General features: G+C 42.6%; 1 protein-coding gene across 5 annotated transcripts in view; it reads left to right on the top strand.

Moving 5' to 3' along the window:
- Positions 1-17,539, top strand: part of LOC119022980 (cadherin-4-like) — a 244,394-nt gene that overhangs the window by 208,585 nt on the left and 18,270 nt on the right. For all 5 annotated transcript variants that reach the window (XM_037104523.1, XM_037104524.1, XM_037104526.1 and 2 more), the window contains 5 exons: positions 1,311-1,455; positions 4,139-4,311; positions 8,481-8,618; positions 12,935-13,120; positions 16,236-16,492. In XM_037104523.1, the coding sequence (XP_036960418.1) occupies positions 1,311-1,455; positions 4,139-4,311; positions 8,481-8,618; positions 12,935-13,120; positions 16,236-16,492 (899 nt within the window). The remainder of the gene's footprint in view (positions 1-1,310; positions 1,456-4,138; positions 4,312-8,480; positions 8,619-12,934; positions 13,121-16,235; positions 16,493-17,539) is intronic.

The following is a 17,539-nucleotide window of genomic DNA, read 5'->3' as shown; positions in this document are numbered from 1 at the left end:
CCAACAGCTTTCATTTTGTTGGTGTTTTATTTATGTTGTCTCTTCCTTGCTTTTGTCCTTCCCTGAGCGGAGACAGTTGGATATGCACTTAGAGGATGAGGGAATCTTTAAAAGCAGTGATTCAAAAAAGTAATACTTAAACTTGCCAGCAACTACTGAAATGTAGGCAATAACAGCAGGTACTGTGGACCAAAAGTGGAGGGTTGCTTTCAGAATTGTGAGTCTTGGGAAGGAGTGAATACTGTTAATTTACCATGTATAACATTTATATTAATCCAGCAAATAACACATAAAATTTAAACTGGTCCACATTCTCTTCCTAAGTCTAACAGATTAACACGGAATGTGGCTTAATTTTTGTACAATGAATGCACTGACTCTACAGCGCATGAGTATTTTTAACCACATACCACAATCCACAAATATAACATTTTGAGTAAAGCAAATTAAAGACGGAAATCCACTCTGTCAGGAGCAGTGTCCGTTGATGCCTTAGCTCTTGATTGACGTCAAAGAATAAAATTCCAAACCTTTCACCTCATAGTCTAAATATACATAAAATTATCTATTTTCCCCAAAAGTCATGCAGAGGATATCAAAGCATTTATTCAACCCAGTCACTAGACTAAAACTCAGGTGTGTCAGTTAAAACTGGACATTTCTTTACGTTTGTTTAGGTTGAGTTTTGTAATTTTTATTTTTTTTTTGCAATGCTGTGCTTATGCTCTTGTTTAGGTCCAGGCACAAAAAAAACACTAGGTTAAGGTTAGGAAGGCATCATGGTTTGGCTACCATTACCTGTTTTACACTCACGCATGAAAAGGTCTCCAGGTGTCCTGAAAAGATATCCAGTGGTTAGACTTGAGCTCCAGTCACCTGTTTGGCAGCCGTGATGGTTAGTAGTAAAGCCATCACCACCGTATGCTCCACCTCATGCTGTGACAGGTGGCTAATAAGCATGCCATGTTTACTACACACGTCAACCTTGAATTTTATGTTGGTTTGCGGAAACATTAACTGTCAACAAAATATAAAGTAACTGAGCAGCTTTTATTCCTCCCTGAGAAGACTCTGCAGAAGGTGTCTGTCAGGCCTCACCCAGGTTGAAAAGAGTCCAAAAGTGAGTTTACCACTGCTCCTAAAACGTATTGATGATTATTTATCCTTTAATGTTTGTCTCCATAATTTTCTCCATATTACCAATTCAAACCCTCATCTCTGACGGTCATTAAAGATTTAACAGTTCAAGAACTCCTGCTCCTATTATGGTTACAATCTAACTTCTTTTCTTGTGTTTTTCTGCCTCTCAGTTGCGAGCCCATGCTGTGGACATGAACGGAAACCAGGTTGAGAACCCCATAGATCTGTACATCTTTGTCATCGACATGAACGACAACAGACCAGAGTTCAAAAACCAGGTGTACAACGGCTCTGTGGACGAAGGCTCTAAACCAGGTGCTGAAACACGGATAGAAGGGTGGATCAGTGCATGAAACAAGGAGTGAAGTGTGAAGCAGGAACAATTCCAAGAGTGTGTATTAAAAACGATTAAGAAATGCGAGGAAAGGTGAGCTGTTTGGATGTAGGAAGAAGGGAGGAGAGCAGCAAGTATATCAGGAGAGATTGGTGTCATTAAAAGTATGCCTACAACAGTGAATCTTGGACGCAACAGAGGATTTTCCATTCCCCCTTGATTTAGCAGACAGACGGAAAATCTGTCTCCTACAGTGGCGTTTCATTTAGCCGGCTGCAGCAATGGCCATAAACCAAAGAGGGTGCTCAGGCTGGAGAGGAGATTGAGGATTAAATGTACCACGCTGCAGCACCACTGGGTCATTTTATGTCTAACCCCAGAGCGGAAGAATCACGGAGATGAGCTCTCTGTGTGTATGCCTGTGTGTGAGTGTGAGCCTGATGAGGCAGAGTTTATTGCACGAGAGGTGATTTCAAGAGGTGTCCAGGTGCTCATTTAATTTCCTTTTCTTTCTTCTCTTACTTTCTTTCTTATTCAGTGCTTTTTTTTTTTTATCTGGTGCCCCCCCCTCCGCAGGGTTGCCCCACACAGATGACAAGTCTCTGTGGCATGCATGACATTCAGCTGAACAATAATCATAAAAAAAGAGAGTTTGGGAATTTAGAGCTCCAGTGGTTTCAATGGAAGGCCAATTACAGACTTGAATTAGTTTGCAAATTAAAGAGTCATTATGGGGACCTAATCCTGTCAGGCACAGCTTAGGACGCCCGTACAAAGGGTCCACATTAAACCCCCTAAGAGTGCAGCTTAATGAAATTACCCCGGCGATGTGTGACACATTGTGATTCTTCATCTCCTCTTCTGTATCCCTCCATCTCCAGAAAAAAAGTGAAGGGTGGAGGACTGATAGTCACTCCACTTGGAATCAAACCAAATACGGAGTCTGTCCTCTATTTCTCTCTTTTCCTCTCCCTCCCTCTCCCCTCCCATTTTTTTTCTTTCTCGTCTCGCTGAGAGGCCTTTAGAGTGCTCCCTCTGGCCAAGTCATTGACAAATGTTGCTTTGAAATGTAATGAAGTTTGAAATGGGAGCTGCGGTTACAATTATCCTCGGACAGGGGCTGTCACTGGCATGATATCACTATCTCTGGCAATTAGAATCGGCTGCGAGAGAGGCAGCGCAAGAGGGAGAGCGATGGAGAGATTGGGTGACAGGCAGTGATCCCACAGAGCTAAATGAGAGTGTGGAGGCAGCAAACAAGTGGTGCATTCATGGAGGGATAGTGGCTCATTCTCTGCGTGTGCAGTACTGTATGTCTGCGCCTACCTATGCTCACAGTCAGAAATTTTTATTTACTGAACCAGTTCCTAACAGTAAGATCAATTCAAGCAAGGGTCATCAAACATTTTGACAGTTTATCTTTGTTCAACTACATAAGAACCACTAATGTTATGCATGCACTCTGTATGTTATAAAGCTAACATTTTGCCAGTTACAGCATATTTCATCAACATTTTCACATTGATTAAGTATAAGAATTGTTGTATTACATTCATTCGGTTAGATAATTTGTGGCACACAGTGAACACAATCTAACAGAAATCTGCCTCAAACGATACAAATGTTCCAACTTTTCATACTCAAGGTTATATCCAGACTGAAGAAAGAAGGGGTGTTTTACAAACAAATCTAAGGTCATGGAGGTTCCCTTAGGAATGAATGGACTTAAGGCGCACTTGCATGTAGACACAGAGCTTTGTGGAAATGAGGCTTTGCAATACCTGTCATCAAAATCTACTGGTAGGATATGCAAGAGCTTACCATTAGATTTGCAGCCTGTTCAGTGTATCCAGTAAAGGCAGAATATGATGTGACGTATGACGCCATTAAAAACTGATCACTATCATACTTTATCTGCACATTATACGCTGTAACTGTGCTTATGTGTCGATTACAGAACAGGTCTCCAGTATTTCTCTCCTGCATTACATCCTCAGAGATCAATTAGCTTTATTGTTGTTGTTATGAAGCTGTTATGGAACATCTAAGAGGTTTATCAGCTATGTTCATGTGCACATGAACCAATATCAGGTGTGATTATTTCCAGTACTATATCTGTTATTAAACTCTCTGATGGTTCATTAAGCAGAGTAGTACATTGTGTGCAGAGCATTTTGTAGCTTCTACCTCTGTTGTTTAACAACAAGGGGCACTAAAGTACAAAATTATCACAGTCCCATATTTATTTTGGGGAAACAATTATAGATTATAGAGCAATTATAGGTTTATGGAATATAATTGAGGTTATGTATGTTTTTGATAAACAGGAGCCATTATTGCCTCAAGAGGTAACTAGAGACATTGAATCTCCCATGTCTGTCTGTGACATAAAACATAATGATAGCAACAGAAGAAATTGGTCATATTGTCAGGAAACAGATTTAGGTGAGTAACACAATGCCATCTAAAGTAAGTTAACCATGTAAGGCTTCAGCAGCAAAACCTGTGAGTTTACTGAATTCAAAAAGCTTGTGTGTTACCAAGGCTAAAAGAAATCTGTTCATATTTAATCTAATGAATATTGTATTGTACTTACTGTTTAATTTTTGTCTCAGCTTGCTTGGTAGTTGGACTCGTGTTGACAAATATTTTTTCCTTCGTCAGGAACACCAGTGATGCACGTCTCAGCATTCGATGCTGACGACAACACTACAGCTAACGGAATGGTGCGCTATCGAATCCTTTCCCAAATGCCGCACAGCCCCATACCCAACATGTTCACCATCAACAGTGAGACTGGAGACATTGTGACGGTGGCACCTGGTCTTGATCGAGAGGTTGGTCTTCTCTATTCCAAAGTATTCACAAAGTGCAGCGACAAAACCGTGTAAAATGAATCAAAAAAATCAGACTAAATAATGACTATCTATTGATTTCTAAGGATGTGAACACTTCAGTAATGTCCAAAGTCTAAATGAGCTATAGCTGCCAGGTAATGCACCTTTATCTTTGTTTAGGGAGCACAGTTCCTAACAGCACTGTTTACTGTGATGACATGCTGTGATGCTTGTTACAAATGTCGCCTAGCCATTTGTCATCACACACCAGCTCATAATTTTTTTCTTACAGTAAATTGCCTTCTTCTGCGGTCACCTTGTTTATAGAGCTATAAAAGTTGTGACAAGATCCAAATGTGTTTATTCTCACAACATGGATGTGCCAGTGACAACTCTGCAAAGAAATCTCCGAGACAGATCATCCTCCCAAACTGTCACCAGTGACAGACCTATTAACAACACATCACGCTACAGTGGGCTGCTCACGTTGTGTTGTGTGTGGGTGTGGGTGTGTGTCTGTGTGTATGTGTTTGTGTTTGTCTGTGTGTGTGTGCTTGTGTAGTAAAGATAGAGTGAAAATATCTGAGATAGAATGCCCTTGACACCTGTCAGACAAACACAAAAGCCCATATAATCACATCTACACTCGATAAAACACAGGCATTTGGGGGGGGCTGAAGGGAGCAGTAGAACAAAAACAGAGCTGGGCAGACGGGGTATTACAATGAGATGGGAGGAAGCGAGTGTGAATTTGGCAATGGAGTTCGGGTGATGGAGACAGAGAGGCAGGATGAGACATGACGGTGCCAGAGGGAGAGGGAGAGAAGTATGAGGGGAAGGGGGAGTTAAAATTTTTACTCTGTTTTTTCTGAAAGGTACTAATCCATCCAGTCACCCCTGGTGTTGGATTAAACCTCTACCCCCACTACTCAAACACACACACACACACAAAATTGTTTACACCACCTTATTTATGAAAACGACTGGAAAAAGCCATACCTACTATGTATTTATCCAGGATAGTAGTCATTAGCAGCTCTTTCTCAGAAGCAACAAGCTAATCATAACTGTGTTCGACACATTCACAGCTGGTTGCAATGTCCAGTACAACCTCTGTGTGATCAGCTGGCCTCTCAGCAGATCCACTGCAGCTGATTTGGGTTATGGCCTTACTCAAAGGCTCCTCAGTGATAAGGAACCCAGATAGCACACATAATTGGGAAGACACTGGCGAGACTTCACTTGGTTGAAGTCTAGTCAACGTTTTCCCAATTAGCAAAAGCTCCCCATACTACTCTTTCCAATGTAAATCATGCCAATGTCTGGAAGACATATGTGTGTTTTTGGCGAAAGGACAGGCAATGCTTTTTCACTTTCACCAACAAAATATAGAATGTGCTTACTTGCCGCATTAACATACAATCTATATTGGAATCAAAATAAGGAGGAATGCATTTTAACATGAGTAGTTTTTAATCTGTTAATGAATTGATCTGTTGATGAACAAAAATATGTTTAGCAGCTAGCTAGCTAAGATGTTGGAGCATTTAACAGCTAGAGAGACTGATTTCCCTCAAAAGTTGGTAGAGCTGAAGGAGAGTGGATGTTGGACTTACTTGGCAAGAGACAGGACTCCTAATCAATTATGTTGTTGCACAGTAACTGCAGAAATGCAAATAATTAACTGGTTGCTGAACAATTCCAAATAACCAACTTAAAGGTCTCCTGTGGATGCATGTGAGTGAGGACATACATGTATGTGCATGCAGGTGATGCCATTTATACGCCCACCAATGGTTTCACACTGTTCCGCTGATCAGCAGGTGGCGGTGGTACATGCTGCCAAGACATGCTGCAGTTCGCCAACAAACGCAAGGAATAAGACTTTGAGCAATGGAAACAATGCTGGATATAAAATACTTTAAAAATTGGCTTTGTATTATGAGGATAGAATTGTACTGTAAAAGAGGTTTTTTTTCGTCAATAACATACATTTTGTCTAACACCACAAGGTTGTTTTGAAAGGCAACGTTATGTCATTGTTAATTAATTCTGCTGCCTCCAAGTGGCCAAAAAATACATTTCAATTTAGTTGCAGGTTTTAACACAATAAACAGTCAAAGAAAAATGTTTTGAAATGTAATGTATTATTAAATGATTGTTCACTGTAGCCATAATGCCAAAGATTGAATTAACGCAGATTTTTTAAAAATCACAATTGATCAGTTGATTATGATTGGATGACAGGTTTAAATGCAATTAATGTACCTTGACCAAAGAATTCACCTAACCTAACTCTGTCTCATATTGCTATTAAGTAAGCCTGAAAAAAGCAACCCCCAGCTCAATAAAGTAGCAATAAGAGTGGCACCTGACACGGTTTATTAATTCCAGATGCAAATGCAGAGCTCCATATACACATGTAATTAACCAGATAACATATCTACATTGCAGATACCCGGTGTCAATGCATATCTGACCTAAACCTGAAAGCTGGTCTAAACCTAAACCTAATTCTAACTTTCACCTTAAAACCAAGTCCGATCACTCAAACGCCCTGTAAAAGAAGTGAGGACCAGCCTAAATGTCCAGACACTTTCTGTAGCATACAAATCTATTCTACTGTATTCTGTTATCTGAGATCAGATAAGTCTCAAATCTTGTGGAAAAAAAGAGTCTGAGCTTGTGTACTGTACATAAACTTTAGAGGAAGATGCTACACAGCCCACTGTGGTGCTTTCCAGGTCCATTTATAGTCAGCACTTTAGCCCTTTGGAACTTTGAAAGTTTCTGCATCTTCCTCCTCTCTTCTTGGGCAGCGGTGTTGGAGGTGTTAGATTTACAAAAAAGAAAAAAAAAAACAGGCATCTATTTTTGGTAGTCGTCCTCCCTTGCGCCTCAGCTGCATCCCCTGCTGTCTCTTATCCTCTCCTCTGTTCTTTACTTTTGAAATGTCTTCTTCCTCTACTTTATAAACTCCCACACTGATTCTCTTCCAAAGCTTTCCACTGGTCTGCATTGGACTTTCAAGGGCTTGTTGACAGTAAAAGACCTCAGTCCTTTAGAGGAAGCTGGGTATGCATGCCGTGTTGTAGCAATGTTGAGAGGTTCAGAGGAGCTCTACATAATTACTCCCTTGTCTAATTACTGAGAGTGTTGTGTACACGCCGTTCACTGGCTGATGGGACAGTGGGCAAGCGCTGCCTCCAAACAAGATATGGAGAAGGTGTGTGTGTGTGTGTGTGTGTGTGTGTGTGTGTGTGTGTGTGTGTGTGTGTGTGTGTGTGTGTGTGTACGTGTGTGTGTGTGTGTGTGTGTGTATGTTTCTGTCTGCTTGTGTGTACGTACGGGTGTTAATGAGCGTGTGTGTACAAGGTTGGAGTTCAGCATCTCGTCTAGCATCACGATGAGGGAAACTGAGAGGAGCTGTCTAATCCTCCCGATATGGCGTCCTGGCCTAATTGGGATATTTACTCAGTAATTAGCAGGTGAGAGAGACAGTGGGAATGTAATTGGGAATCTCAGTGACTAGACTCACTATCCAGACAGTCGGCTCCGGGGCTCCATCCTTCCTGCAGCCCATTAACTGCACCCTGGGACTGAAGAAGAGACAGAGGATGCCAGTGAAGAGGGGCTAGGAAAGAGGATGGGAATGGAACCGCACAAATAGCAGCACACAGATGCACCCAAGTACAAAAATACCAATAAGAGCACCATATTTCAGCTCTCAGTGAAGTGATACTGTGTCATTTCAGAAGATGAAATAGCATTTATCATTCTCTCATATTATTGCTCCATAGATAGTCGATTAATCTCTGTCAGTTGGATCATTGTCTTCATATCTGTCCATCAGTGGCACTGAATGAGGAATTTCTTTGATGACATACCTGTGGGGAGGCTTCACAGTACAGCCCTCAGATGGTGTCAAGTCTGAATATGTTCCGCTGAGAAGGTTTTTGTCTCATTCGAATGAAGACTTCGCCCTTGTGAATCTGTGTTTCAAATAACACTGTGGACAGCTACTATAGAACAGAAAACATGCTCAGATTTGTTTTCCTCTGGGAGTCACAGTCTGTGAGTGTAGTTGTGAAGTCAAAGAAGAGAGAGAGCTCTTTGCAGATGAATAACCGCACAGTGTGTTATTTCTTTTCTTTTTCTTTCTTTTACAGAAAGTGTCCCAGTATACCATCATCGTGCAGGCCACGGACATGGAGGGCAACCTGAACTTTGGCCTTTCCAACACAGCCACTGCCATCATCACTGTAACGGACATCAACGACAACCCTCCCATGCTGACCTCTAGAACCGTGAGTTGGCCACAAATAAGGGAGTGAGGAAAGGGTAATTTGGAGGAGGAGAGGGTTGGGGATTCAGTGAAGAGGGTAGAAATCATTGTGAGTGTGTTTGAGTAAAAGACAGAAAAGGATAAAGAGAGGATAGACAAAAAGGAGAAAAGAAATTACTGTTGCAGACCTGACAGTGAGTGAGGGGTATGAAGTGCAAAGGGTACTTGTAGAGGATGCAAACACTCACACACAGACACACACAGACACACACACACACACACACACACACACAAGCAAAAGCTAATTCATATTATTGACTTTCATCAGCAAGAAAAGTAGAGCCAGTCAACTGTTAACGATTGTCATGATGACCATAGTTAGAAAGATGATTACATCACAGAAGGTCATTATTGAGAACGAGGAAAAAATTAAAAGTCCGAAGTAATGTACTGTATATAATGTATCAGTGCGGCGCAATGCAGCACCATCGTCGCTAAATGAGTATGTGAAGCGGGAGATTCAGTGGTGTTAAAAAGTTTACTTCCGTTTATTCCACTCTTCACTGAACTTCATCTTAACCCCGGTCGTTTCTCTCAGTGCTGCTATGTTTAGATGTGCGAGTGGAACAGCTGAGGTGGCAGCACTATTTATCACTGACAGCTGGAAAGTGGAAATGAATTCAGAGCTATTATTTGCATGGTTTTTAAATACAATTCTCAGGAGTCAAATTTTTATTTGAAGTGGCAGAGAGACATGCATGTGTTTGGAGAAGTAAAGATGGTCAAAAGTGGAGTCAAGCATGTCTGCATTCAAATTTCGTGTTGTGATGAAAGATCTCTCGAGGTGTCGGTTTGGCCTCAGGTGTCAGAATTATTCAGTATGTGTGCTTTCCTATCAGTAGTGATGAGAGCAACGGGCCTGTTGGGTAGATAAGGTGCTTAGCTCTGCAAGTGCACGGAGAGAGGCCGAGGCGATATCAGCTGTACAGTAGGCTCGGCTCTTTGAGGTGGTAGCAGAGGAGTTAGCATTAGCATTTGCCCTGGGGGCTATTAAGACCCTATGATGATGAGTTAGTGCTGGCAGTAAGCATGTGTCAGCCGTAGCGCTCATCAGAGAGCTGCTACATCACATGCAGTAGGAAATGTACAAAGAGAGGGCAGGGGAAAAAAGAGAAAATTACACACAAAGGAGGTGGTGAGCATGAAGAGAACAAAGAGGGAACAGGACTTGATGAGTGGATCACCATGTAGACTCCAGGACAAAAAATGAAGTGAGAGAAAAGTGATGAGAGAATGATTGGGAGAAGAGAAAGAATGAAAGATTATTTTGAAAGACTATTTTCTACAGCAGCAGTGATAAAGCATAGACATGCACTGCTGTAAATCACAGGCCTCTCCTGACTCGGCATCCCTCTCTGATTTAAGATTCTCTGCTGATGGCGGTGTATTGATGATAGTGGCCGGTAATAGATTCATATTCTCTGACTGTATTGCACCGTGTTTAAGTGCATTTCCATCATCGCCACAGAGAGAAGTTAATACCATCATGGATATTGATGATAAACTTTAGTGGAGGTTTTGGAGCCACGATGAGCTGAGCACTTTCACCAACTCCCTTCATAAATCACCCATTTTAGTGGTAGGATAACATAAAAGCCATTTTGTTGAGAATGCAGGCCATTATGCAAATATTTAGTGTTTGCAATAAACCCCATAGATCTTTCAACATGTCCCAGAAATATAAAGTTTGGGGAATTTGTCTTTAATGTTGATGATTAATATTTCATCACGCCTATCAGAGGCTGGCCTATTTTTCAACGGGTGGTGCCTCTGTACGAATGTGAAGGCTCTGGGTGCTTATTCGGGCCTGCATACATGCTTTGCATTATTTCTGTGATGCAGATAGATTAGATTAAGTGTTTATGTGTTTATGCATACAGTACTGCAACCGCTGCTGTATCTTTTATGGTATGGGGTGTTCTGTAGTTGCACATACAGACCTACAATCATGCAATCAAGGGTATCTCTGCACAGGATTCACTGCAGTTCTTACTTTGGCCTCCTTCCTTTACTATCCACACAAAGTTCCTATGATGAAGTTCCCTGTCACTTCTCTCCTCCCAGTGCCTCCTTCAGTCTTCCCCTCGCTGCCAAGATAGTGACAGAAGGATGAGGGTGTGGGCAAGAGGTGTTTTGTCAAGTGCTGTGAGAAAGCCAACTGGACTCTGTGCCAATCACAATCAAACAGCTCCCCCTCCTTCTCTTCAGTGGGGGCAGGGTACAGTATCACAGAAAGAAAAACTACCTGATCAGAGAGAATCTGACCCTCTGCTCAAAGGAAACACAGTCATACAACAATTCATTGTTGAAATGAACCCCGCTGCAGTATGTTACCAAAAACAGTAAGAGTAAGAATCGACACAATATTCAGCTATTAAGTCATTAAGGTAGAGAAAGAAAAAGAGCAAGGGCAAGGTTTTTCCAAAAGAGATTGAAATGCTCCCTGTTTAAAATCACAAATGTTGAATCACAATCCACTCTTGACACCAGTTTTCCACATATCAAAGCTGACTGTCCTAAAATAATAGCTGTTATCTGAAAAAACTGAATTGAATTTAATATATGAAGTTTTTGTTATAACAAACTTATGCTTCCAAGGAAAAAAAAACACTCTTTAAATTCACATTTGAAAAATTGAGTGAAATCTGAATGCTTGTCAGCTTTTCAATGCTCTTGCCTCCTGTTTTGTTTGCTGAATAGAAATCTATACTTCAGTCTTTATAAATCAGAGTTGCTCAAGTGCAGTTCAAGCCTGAATACTTCACCAGCATTTTAAAATAACAGATGACATTTAATCTCAGTGAAGGTCTTTGAGGCTCATAGTTGACTTTTTGTGCACTTAAAGTTGTTGTTTACACAGTGATCCTTCAGGAAATTAATTAGCTAAGTGATTGTACTGACGATGGAGAGTTTTATGTTAAGGGTATTTCAAAAGTTGTCAGACCAGGTAAGATTGCCAATGGGAAAAATAAATAAGACCGTGATTACTTGAGCTCTGAATGCCTATAAGAGTGTGGTATTGATAATAAGATTGGCAGTGGACCCTTCAGAGTCTTCCATCAGATATGGTTAACTCTTGCCCCTCAGTTGTTACTGTGTACCACAGAATAAGATGCTCAAGGGCCCTTAGGAGCTCAAGAGACATCTCTGAAGTTTTCTTTTATTGAATTGACATTGGGGAGTCCCTGAACCAAACCACAGCAGTAAACCACTCACACACACAGACACACACACGTATGCACACACTCACACTCACAAACATACGACAGCCTGCCTACTTATCCAACGCAGGCAGTGCATCAGGACCACCCGGACTTGTCTGTTGTCTTAAGAATGTCATTGAGTCTCTGAACAGCTCTCCTGACGCAGCCCCCTAATCTGCCCGCTGCTGTCGGCTGTTTGCTGGGTGATGCGAGGGTTGCCAGGCAGGGTATTATGGTCTGTTGGAGTGTTTGGTCTGGGGCTTTGCTCTTTGATATCCTACACTCACATAAGCGGCTCAGTGGATCTTCTACGCCTGTTACCCACGGTGACTGTACGGTGCTACATGCCTGTTGCCCCCAGATGACGTGAGGACACGCCAACATGCTCACCTTCTGACCCCACCCAACTGGTTAAGAGTTGATGGATTGTTTGTGGAGGTGGGGTTGCAGTCAATTTTTTTATTTTTTATTTTTTCAGGGTAATCAGTGCAGTCGTTGCTGTAGTTGGTTCGTCTTTGTGGGATTTATCCTCTGAGCCTGTACAGCTTTGATCAATCCCCACCATAACAGACACATGACAGACAGCGGCTCACTCCTCATCAGGCTTATCAGGACAAAGCACATGTGTTTGTACAGCACGGGGACAAGTAAACGCCACTCATATGCGCTCAAACAGCTGTTTTAACCCACCCCACTGTTGGCTCGTTTCTGCTCATCCGTTCTCTTCTCCTTTGTCACTCCAGCTTTCAGAGGAATGAAATATTATTGCTCATTGAAGATGGGCACTTGAAATGCAGAAAAAGAAAAAAACATGGAACAACGCCCCTGCATGCATGTGCTCGCGCGTGTTTACTGTTTGTTTACTACTACTGTGGTAAAAGCAAGATCATTAAACTTACTCTACCTGAAAACCTGAAAGGAGGACTGGCTCTATAAAGGAAAATGGAAGAGAGAGATAGGAACTCAGCGGCTTTTTGTAGAAATTGCCACACTCTAATGGCTCAATGAATCACAGTCAAAATAAATGTTTTGAAGCAACAGATCACGAGGCAAACTTGTATTCTTCTCTCTGCAGTTTTCCGGTGAGGTCCCAGAGAACCGGGTCGATGTTGTGGTGGCTAATCTGACGGTGATAGATGCTGATCAACCGCACTCCCCTAACTGGAACGCTGTCTACAGGATTATCAGCGGGGACCCTTCTGGGCACTTCACCATCCGCACTGACCCTGTCAGCAACGACGGCATGGTGACCGTGGTGAAGGTAAGATGCCAGAACATGCTCAGCTTCTGGCCCTAAAGAGGTCAGAGTGCAAGAAACATCTCTCTTTCTACACCGCCTGTTAAATCCCCTCTGGATTTACACACAAGCCATAATAATAATAGACTAGAGAGGTAAATGGGGACAGGCTGGGGTCTTTGCCTTTCACATGCCCCTTAATGTCCAAATGAGAGATTGTAGGCCACTGCGCCCTTCAGAAACAGCTCATACACTCACGCACAGATTTAAACACAATGGCTGGCGAGACCACTGTAGCAAATTAGGTATTGATTTCTCAATTACAAAGGCAACGTTTTTTATACACTCATAATGTCTAGCTGCTGTGGGTAAATGACAGCAGCAACAAAGCCATGTCTTGTAGCAACCTGCTGTTCAAGTGTTCAGACAGAGGTCTAGCCAGAGGGTGACAACTCATTTGGCAAAACTACAGGACATGGACAACAAAAAAAAAATCTCCATGATATTTGACTTAATGTGTGTGTGTGTGTGTGTGTGTGTGTGTGCGTGCGTGCGTGCGTGCGTGCGTGCGTGCGTGCGTGCGTGTGTGTGTGTGTGTAGACAGGCTTCTTGTTGAGTGACCTTTAGCATCTGTATTCCTGTGTTCATCCATGAGTGACTCATTGTTAATGTGCGTATCATGTTGCATGTTTTTGTAGAAATAGCTTGTTTATTTGCATGACCCAGAGGACCCAGGGGTTCTCTCCTCGTGAAGCTGACTCCTGTGAGTCGTATCTCACATCCCACAATAATGTTTAAAAAAATAGCGAAAACATCTCCCTGTAATTCCCACAGCGGCCTGAGCAATGAGCATTGGCATTTTGCTTCTCTTCATTATCTCTAGATGACTGCCTTTTATAATCCATTCCTCTCACTCCCTGATGTAAAATTCAGCAGGCAGCCGAGTAGCCGTAAGCCTCCACAGAGACCCATGGGAGGTTATCAGGAAATCATAAAATAAGAGACAGGACACCCCCTGGGAAGAAACAAGAAATAGACTGTCTCAACGAGTAAACAGAGCGACTTTAGCTTGCTTCGGTGAAGTCAAGAAGCCATAAGAAGGATACCTACCTGTTCCTATTTTACCACATCGAATCACACAACAACCAGGTATGGGGCAATCCCCCATGAGGGACCTGGGCTTCTTTGTAAACAAGGGCTGAGGTCTTAACCAGAACATGTCACACATTTACACTGCACTCCGGGGATTTCATGAGAGACATTCTCATTTTGCCGCACGGTAATGGAGCCAGTAGACAAACAAGCACGCATAAGAACACACGAACAGTGCTGCTTGGTTCGAATGAGTCATTAAGATATGTAAATCATGGCTTATGATAAATACGGAAGATGACAGGGGGAAATGGAGAGGAGAGAAGTGAGGCGAGGACAGATTTTTGAGGATTTGAGAGAGACCGCAGAGAGCAGAGATCACAGAGATCGAGGGAAGGGGGGAGGGGGCAGAGGTGAGAAGGGGATGGGGTGGGAAGTCGAAGTGCAGCGGAACAAATTAAGTAAAAGGGAAAGAGTGGAACGAGCGATGCGATACAGGGGAGATGTAAGATGTGATGGCTCATGGGCAAACGATGGAAGCCGTGTTATTGACCTCTCACCCCTCTGGCTTCCCTCAGGGTGTGTGAGTGTGAGTCTGAGCACTTGTGTGTGTGCTTTACTTTGCCTACAGCTATACTCTAGACCTCCCCATCCTCTGAATACCACTGGCTGCAGATCAAAGAGCCTTGAGCATGGCTTGCCTGTAAATAGGTTCCCAGTGCACCCTAGGGTCACACACAAATACACAGCCATGTGCTCACATTAGCTCATATCGTACGTGCACGGCTATACACATGCAGCCAACTAACGCGCACGCAAGCACATCCTCTCCGGTACCCTTGTACACGAGCTGCCTGATTAAGAATGCTTCTTTATATCAAGGCCGTGCTGCCACACTGTCCACTCATAACACTCAGGCAATGCAACATACAGATGTGCCCGAGATCATTAACATCAGCATCAAACAGTGCAGACACAAGCCTGTGTTAGTAATCACCATCCGTCTGTTTAGGAATGTGCCAGCAGTACCAACGAGCAGCGTGTTTGTTCCCTTTTTTCATTTCCTCGCTTGTTGTTGTTGTCATTTGAACCTGATCGTGTAGTCTTCATTAGGAGAGCACGGAACTGTCACTCTGGTTTAGGCTCAGCCGGCACAACCCCCTGTAGATTACACATGAACACACACATACACACACACACGCTCAAAAGGCAACAGCAACCTATGAATAGTCTAAGCCTTTATGCTTCTGCTCAGGACGTGTGTGTGTGTGTGTGTGTGTGTGTGTGTGTGTGTGTGTGTGTGTGTGTGTGTGTGTGTGTGTGTGTGTGTGTGTGTTGGTTAGTTGTTTGGAGAGACTATGGCTCCAATTCATCAGGGGACCACTTGACACAACATCTGTTCATTTATCATGTCCTGTATCATCAACAGGGTTCAACACTTACTCCCCAGCCACAGGCAGAAAAGAGAAATGTTGACAGGGCTTTTAACACTATGTGGTGCAGCATATTATTATTTATAGTACGCTCCCAATTCTTGAATACTTGACATGGCATGCTCATAAAAAGAAATTTCAAGAATAATTTATACTAATAGTGGTGATAATTGGCTTCTTTTTCTATTTTCCTTTCCTGTAAATCAGTGATAAAGACTGTAGTTTTTGAATAATGGATGTATTTATTATTAGGATAAAGAGAACTGAGACTGAGGGTTGAACAAGACAAGACCAAGACCGGTTCCAGTCTGACACTGCACAACACACTTAAAATAAAATATAAAACCTGCAAACTATAGGCACTAATAGCCACATTTATGAAAAACCATGCATAAAAGCATTACAGACTTTAATTTAGTTTTGAGATTAAGACCGATCTCAACTATCATGGTGCTTCATGAGACTCCTCATGCTGGATTTCATATCTACAAACCTTTTTTGACTGCTAACCAGGTAAAAAAGACTGAAGGACTACAATTTCATGTTTGAACTACCTGAAATCTAGTTGAACATTCACTTCTCACAAGCTGTCATTCATGTCTTTCCTCCTCCAGCCAGTAGACTTTGAGATGAACCGTGCCTTCATGCTGACGGTGGTGGTGTCCAACCAGGCCCATCTAGCCAGCGGCATCCAGTCCTCACTCCAGTCGACAGCTGGGGTCACCATATCTGTCCAGGATGTCAACGAACCTCCATACTTCCCCACGAACCCAAAACACATACGCTTCGAGGAAGGCGTCCCCGCTGGCACCAGCCTAACAACGTTCTCAGCCTCAGATCCTGACCGATTACAGATGCAGCAGACAATCAGGTACTCAGTGAATTTCAATAGAACAGACTACAGAATGGGAGTCCTAATTGGGCTAATTCTGACATTTTAATAGCATACCATTAGTTTAATTTTCTTCTGGTGCAAAATCATTTAGATCTGATTAGTTCCATTAAACAGGGTCTGTCTCTACTGTAGACCCAGGATTGGCTGATTGACACCTGGCTAGCTGTAGTAGAAGTGTAATTCTGGCAGAAATCCCTCCATATGCACTAACAGCAGGCTAAAAAGCCTCTTGGATAGGTTCCATGTCAGTAGTTAGGGGTCAAAGTTCAACAAGGGTACTATATTTTGGCATCCCCCATCTCTCAAAGTCTTAGTGTGCTTTAGTTTATGAGCCAGAGGAGAACTCCGAGTAAGGAGGGGAAGGTTAATAGGGAGCAATAGCCTTGTGGGTAATCAGAAGTGTGTGCATTCTGTAGGTTGCATGAGCGCAGACATGCACATACATACACACACACAAACACACACACACACACACACACACACACACACACACACACACACACACACACACACACACACACACACACAAACAGCAAGAGTGAGGAATAACAGAAGAGGTGGAGGGAGGGGGGAGAATAAAGAGAACAGCTGGCTCGAGCCCAAACGTCTGACACAGCATTATGTCCACCTGCAGTGTTCTTTCTCTGTGTTAAGCCTCTCTGGGTTTTAAATGTAAACCAACCTTTAAATGACCAGCAGACCTTTTCCTCAGTCCTTCTGTCAGCTTGACAGTGGCCCTTGCTGCATTATGGCTCCTTTAAACTTGGAGGTAGTTTATTAGGTACGCTTTGCTATGAAAGAGAAAAACTGTTAAATTAGGATTGCATGCATTTCCAATCATGTAGAATGTCCTCGTAGACGATGGTTGAATGTCCACTTCGAGTACACTTACTCAAGTTCTGTACTTGAGAAGGAATTTGAGGTATTTGTTTTATGCAACTTTATACTTCTACTTCAGTACATCTCAGGGACATGCCTCTACCCTTACTATGGATAGATTATATATGATACTTACAGACTTTT

The sequence above is a fragment of the Acanthopagrus latus genome, chromosome 7 (assembly GCF_904848185.1).
Source record: "Acanthopagrus latus isolate v.2019 chromosome 7, fAcaLat1.1, whole genome shotgun sequence".
Taxonomy (NCBI): Eukaryota; Metazoa; Chordata; class Actinopteri; order Spariformes; family Sparidae; genus Acanthopagrus; species Acanthopagrus latus.
Note: the sequence above shows the minus strand (reverse complement) of the source record. Positions and strands in the feature narration are given on the sequence as shown.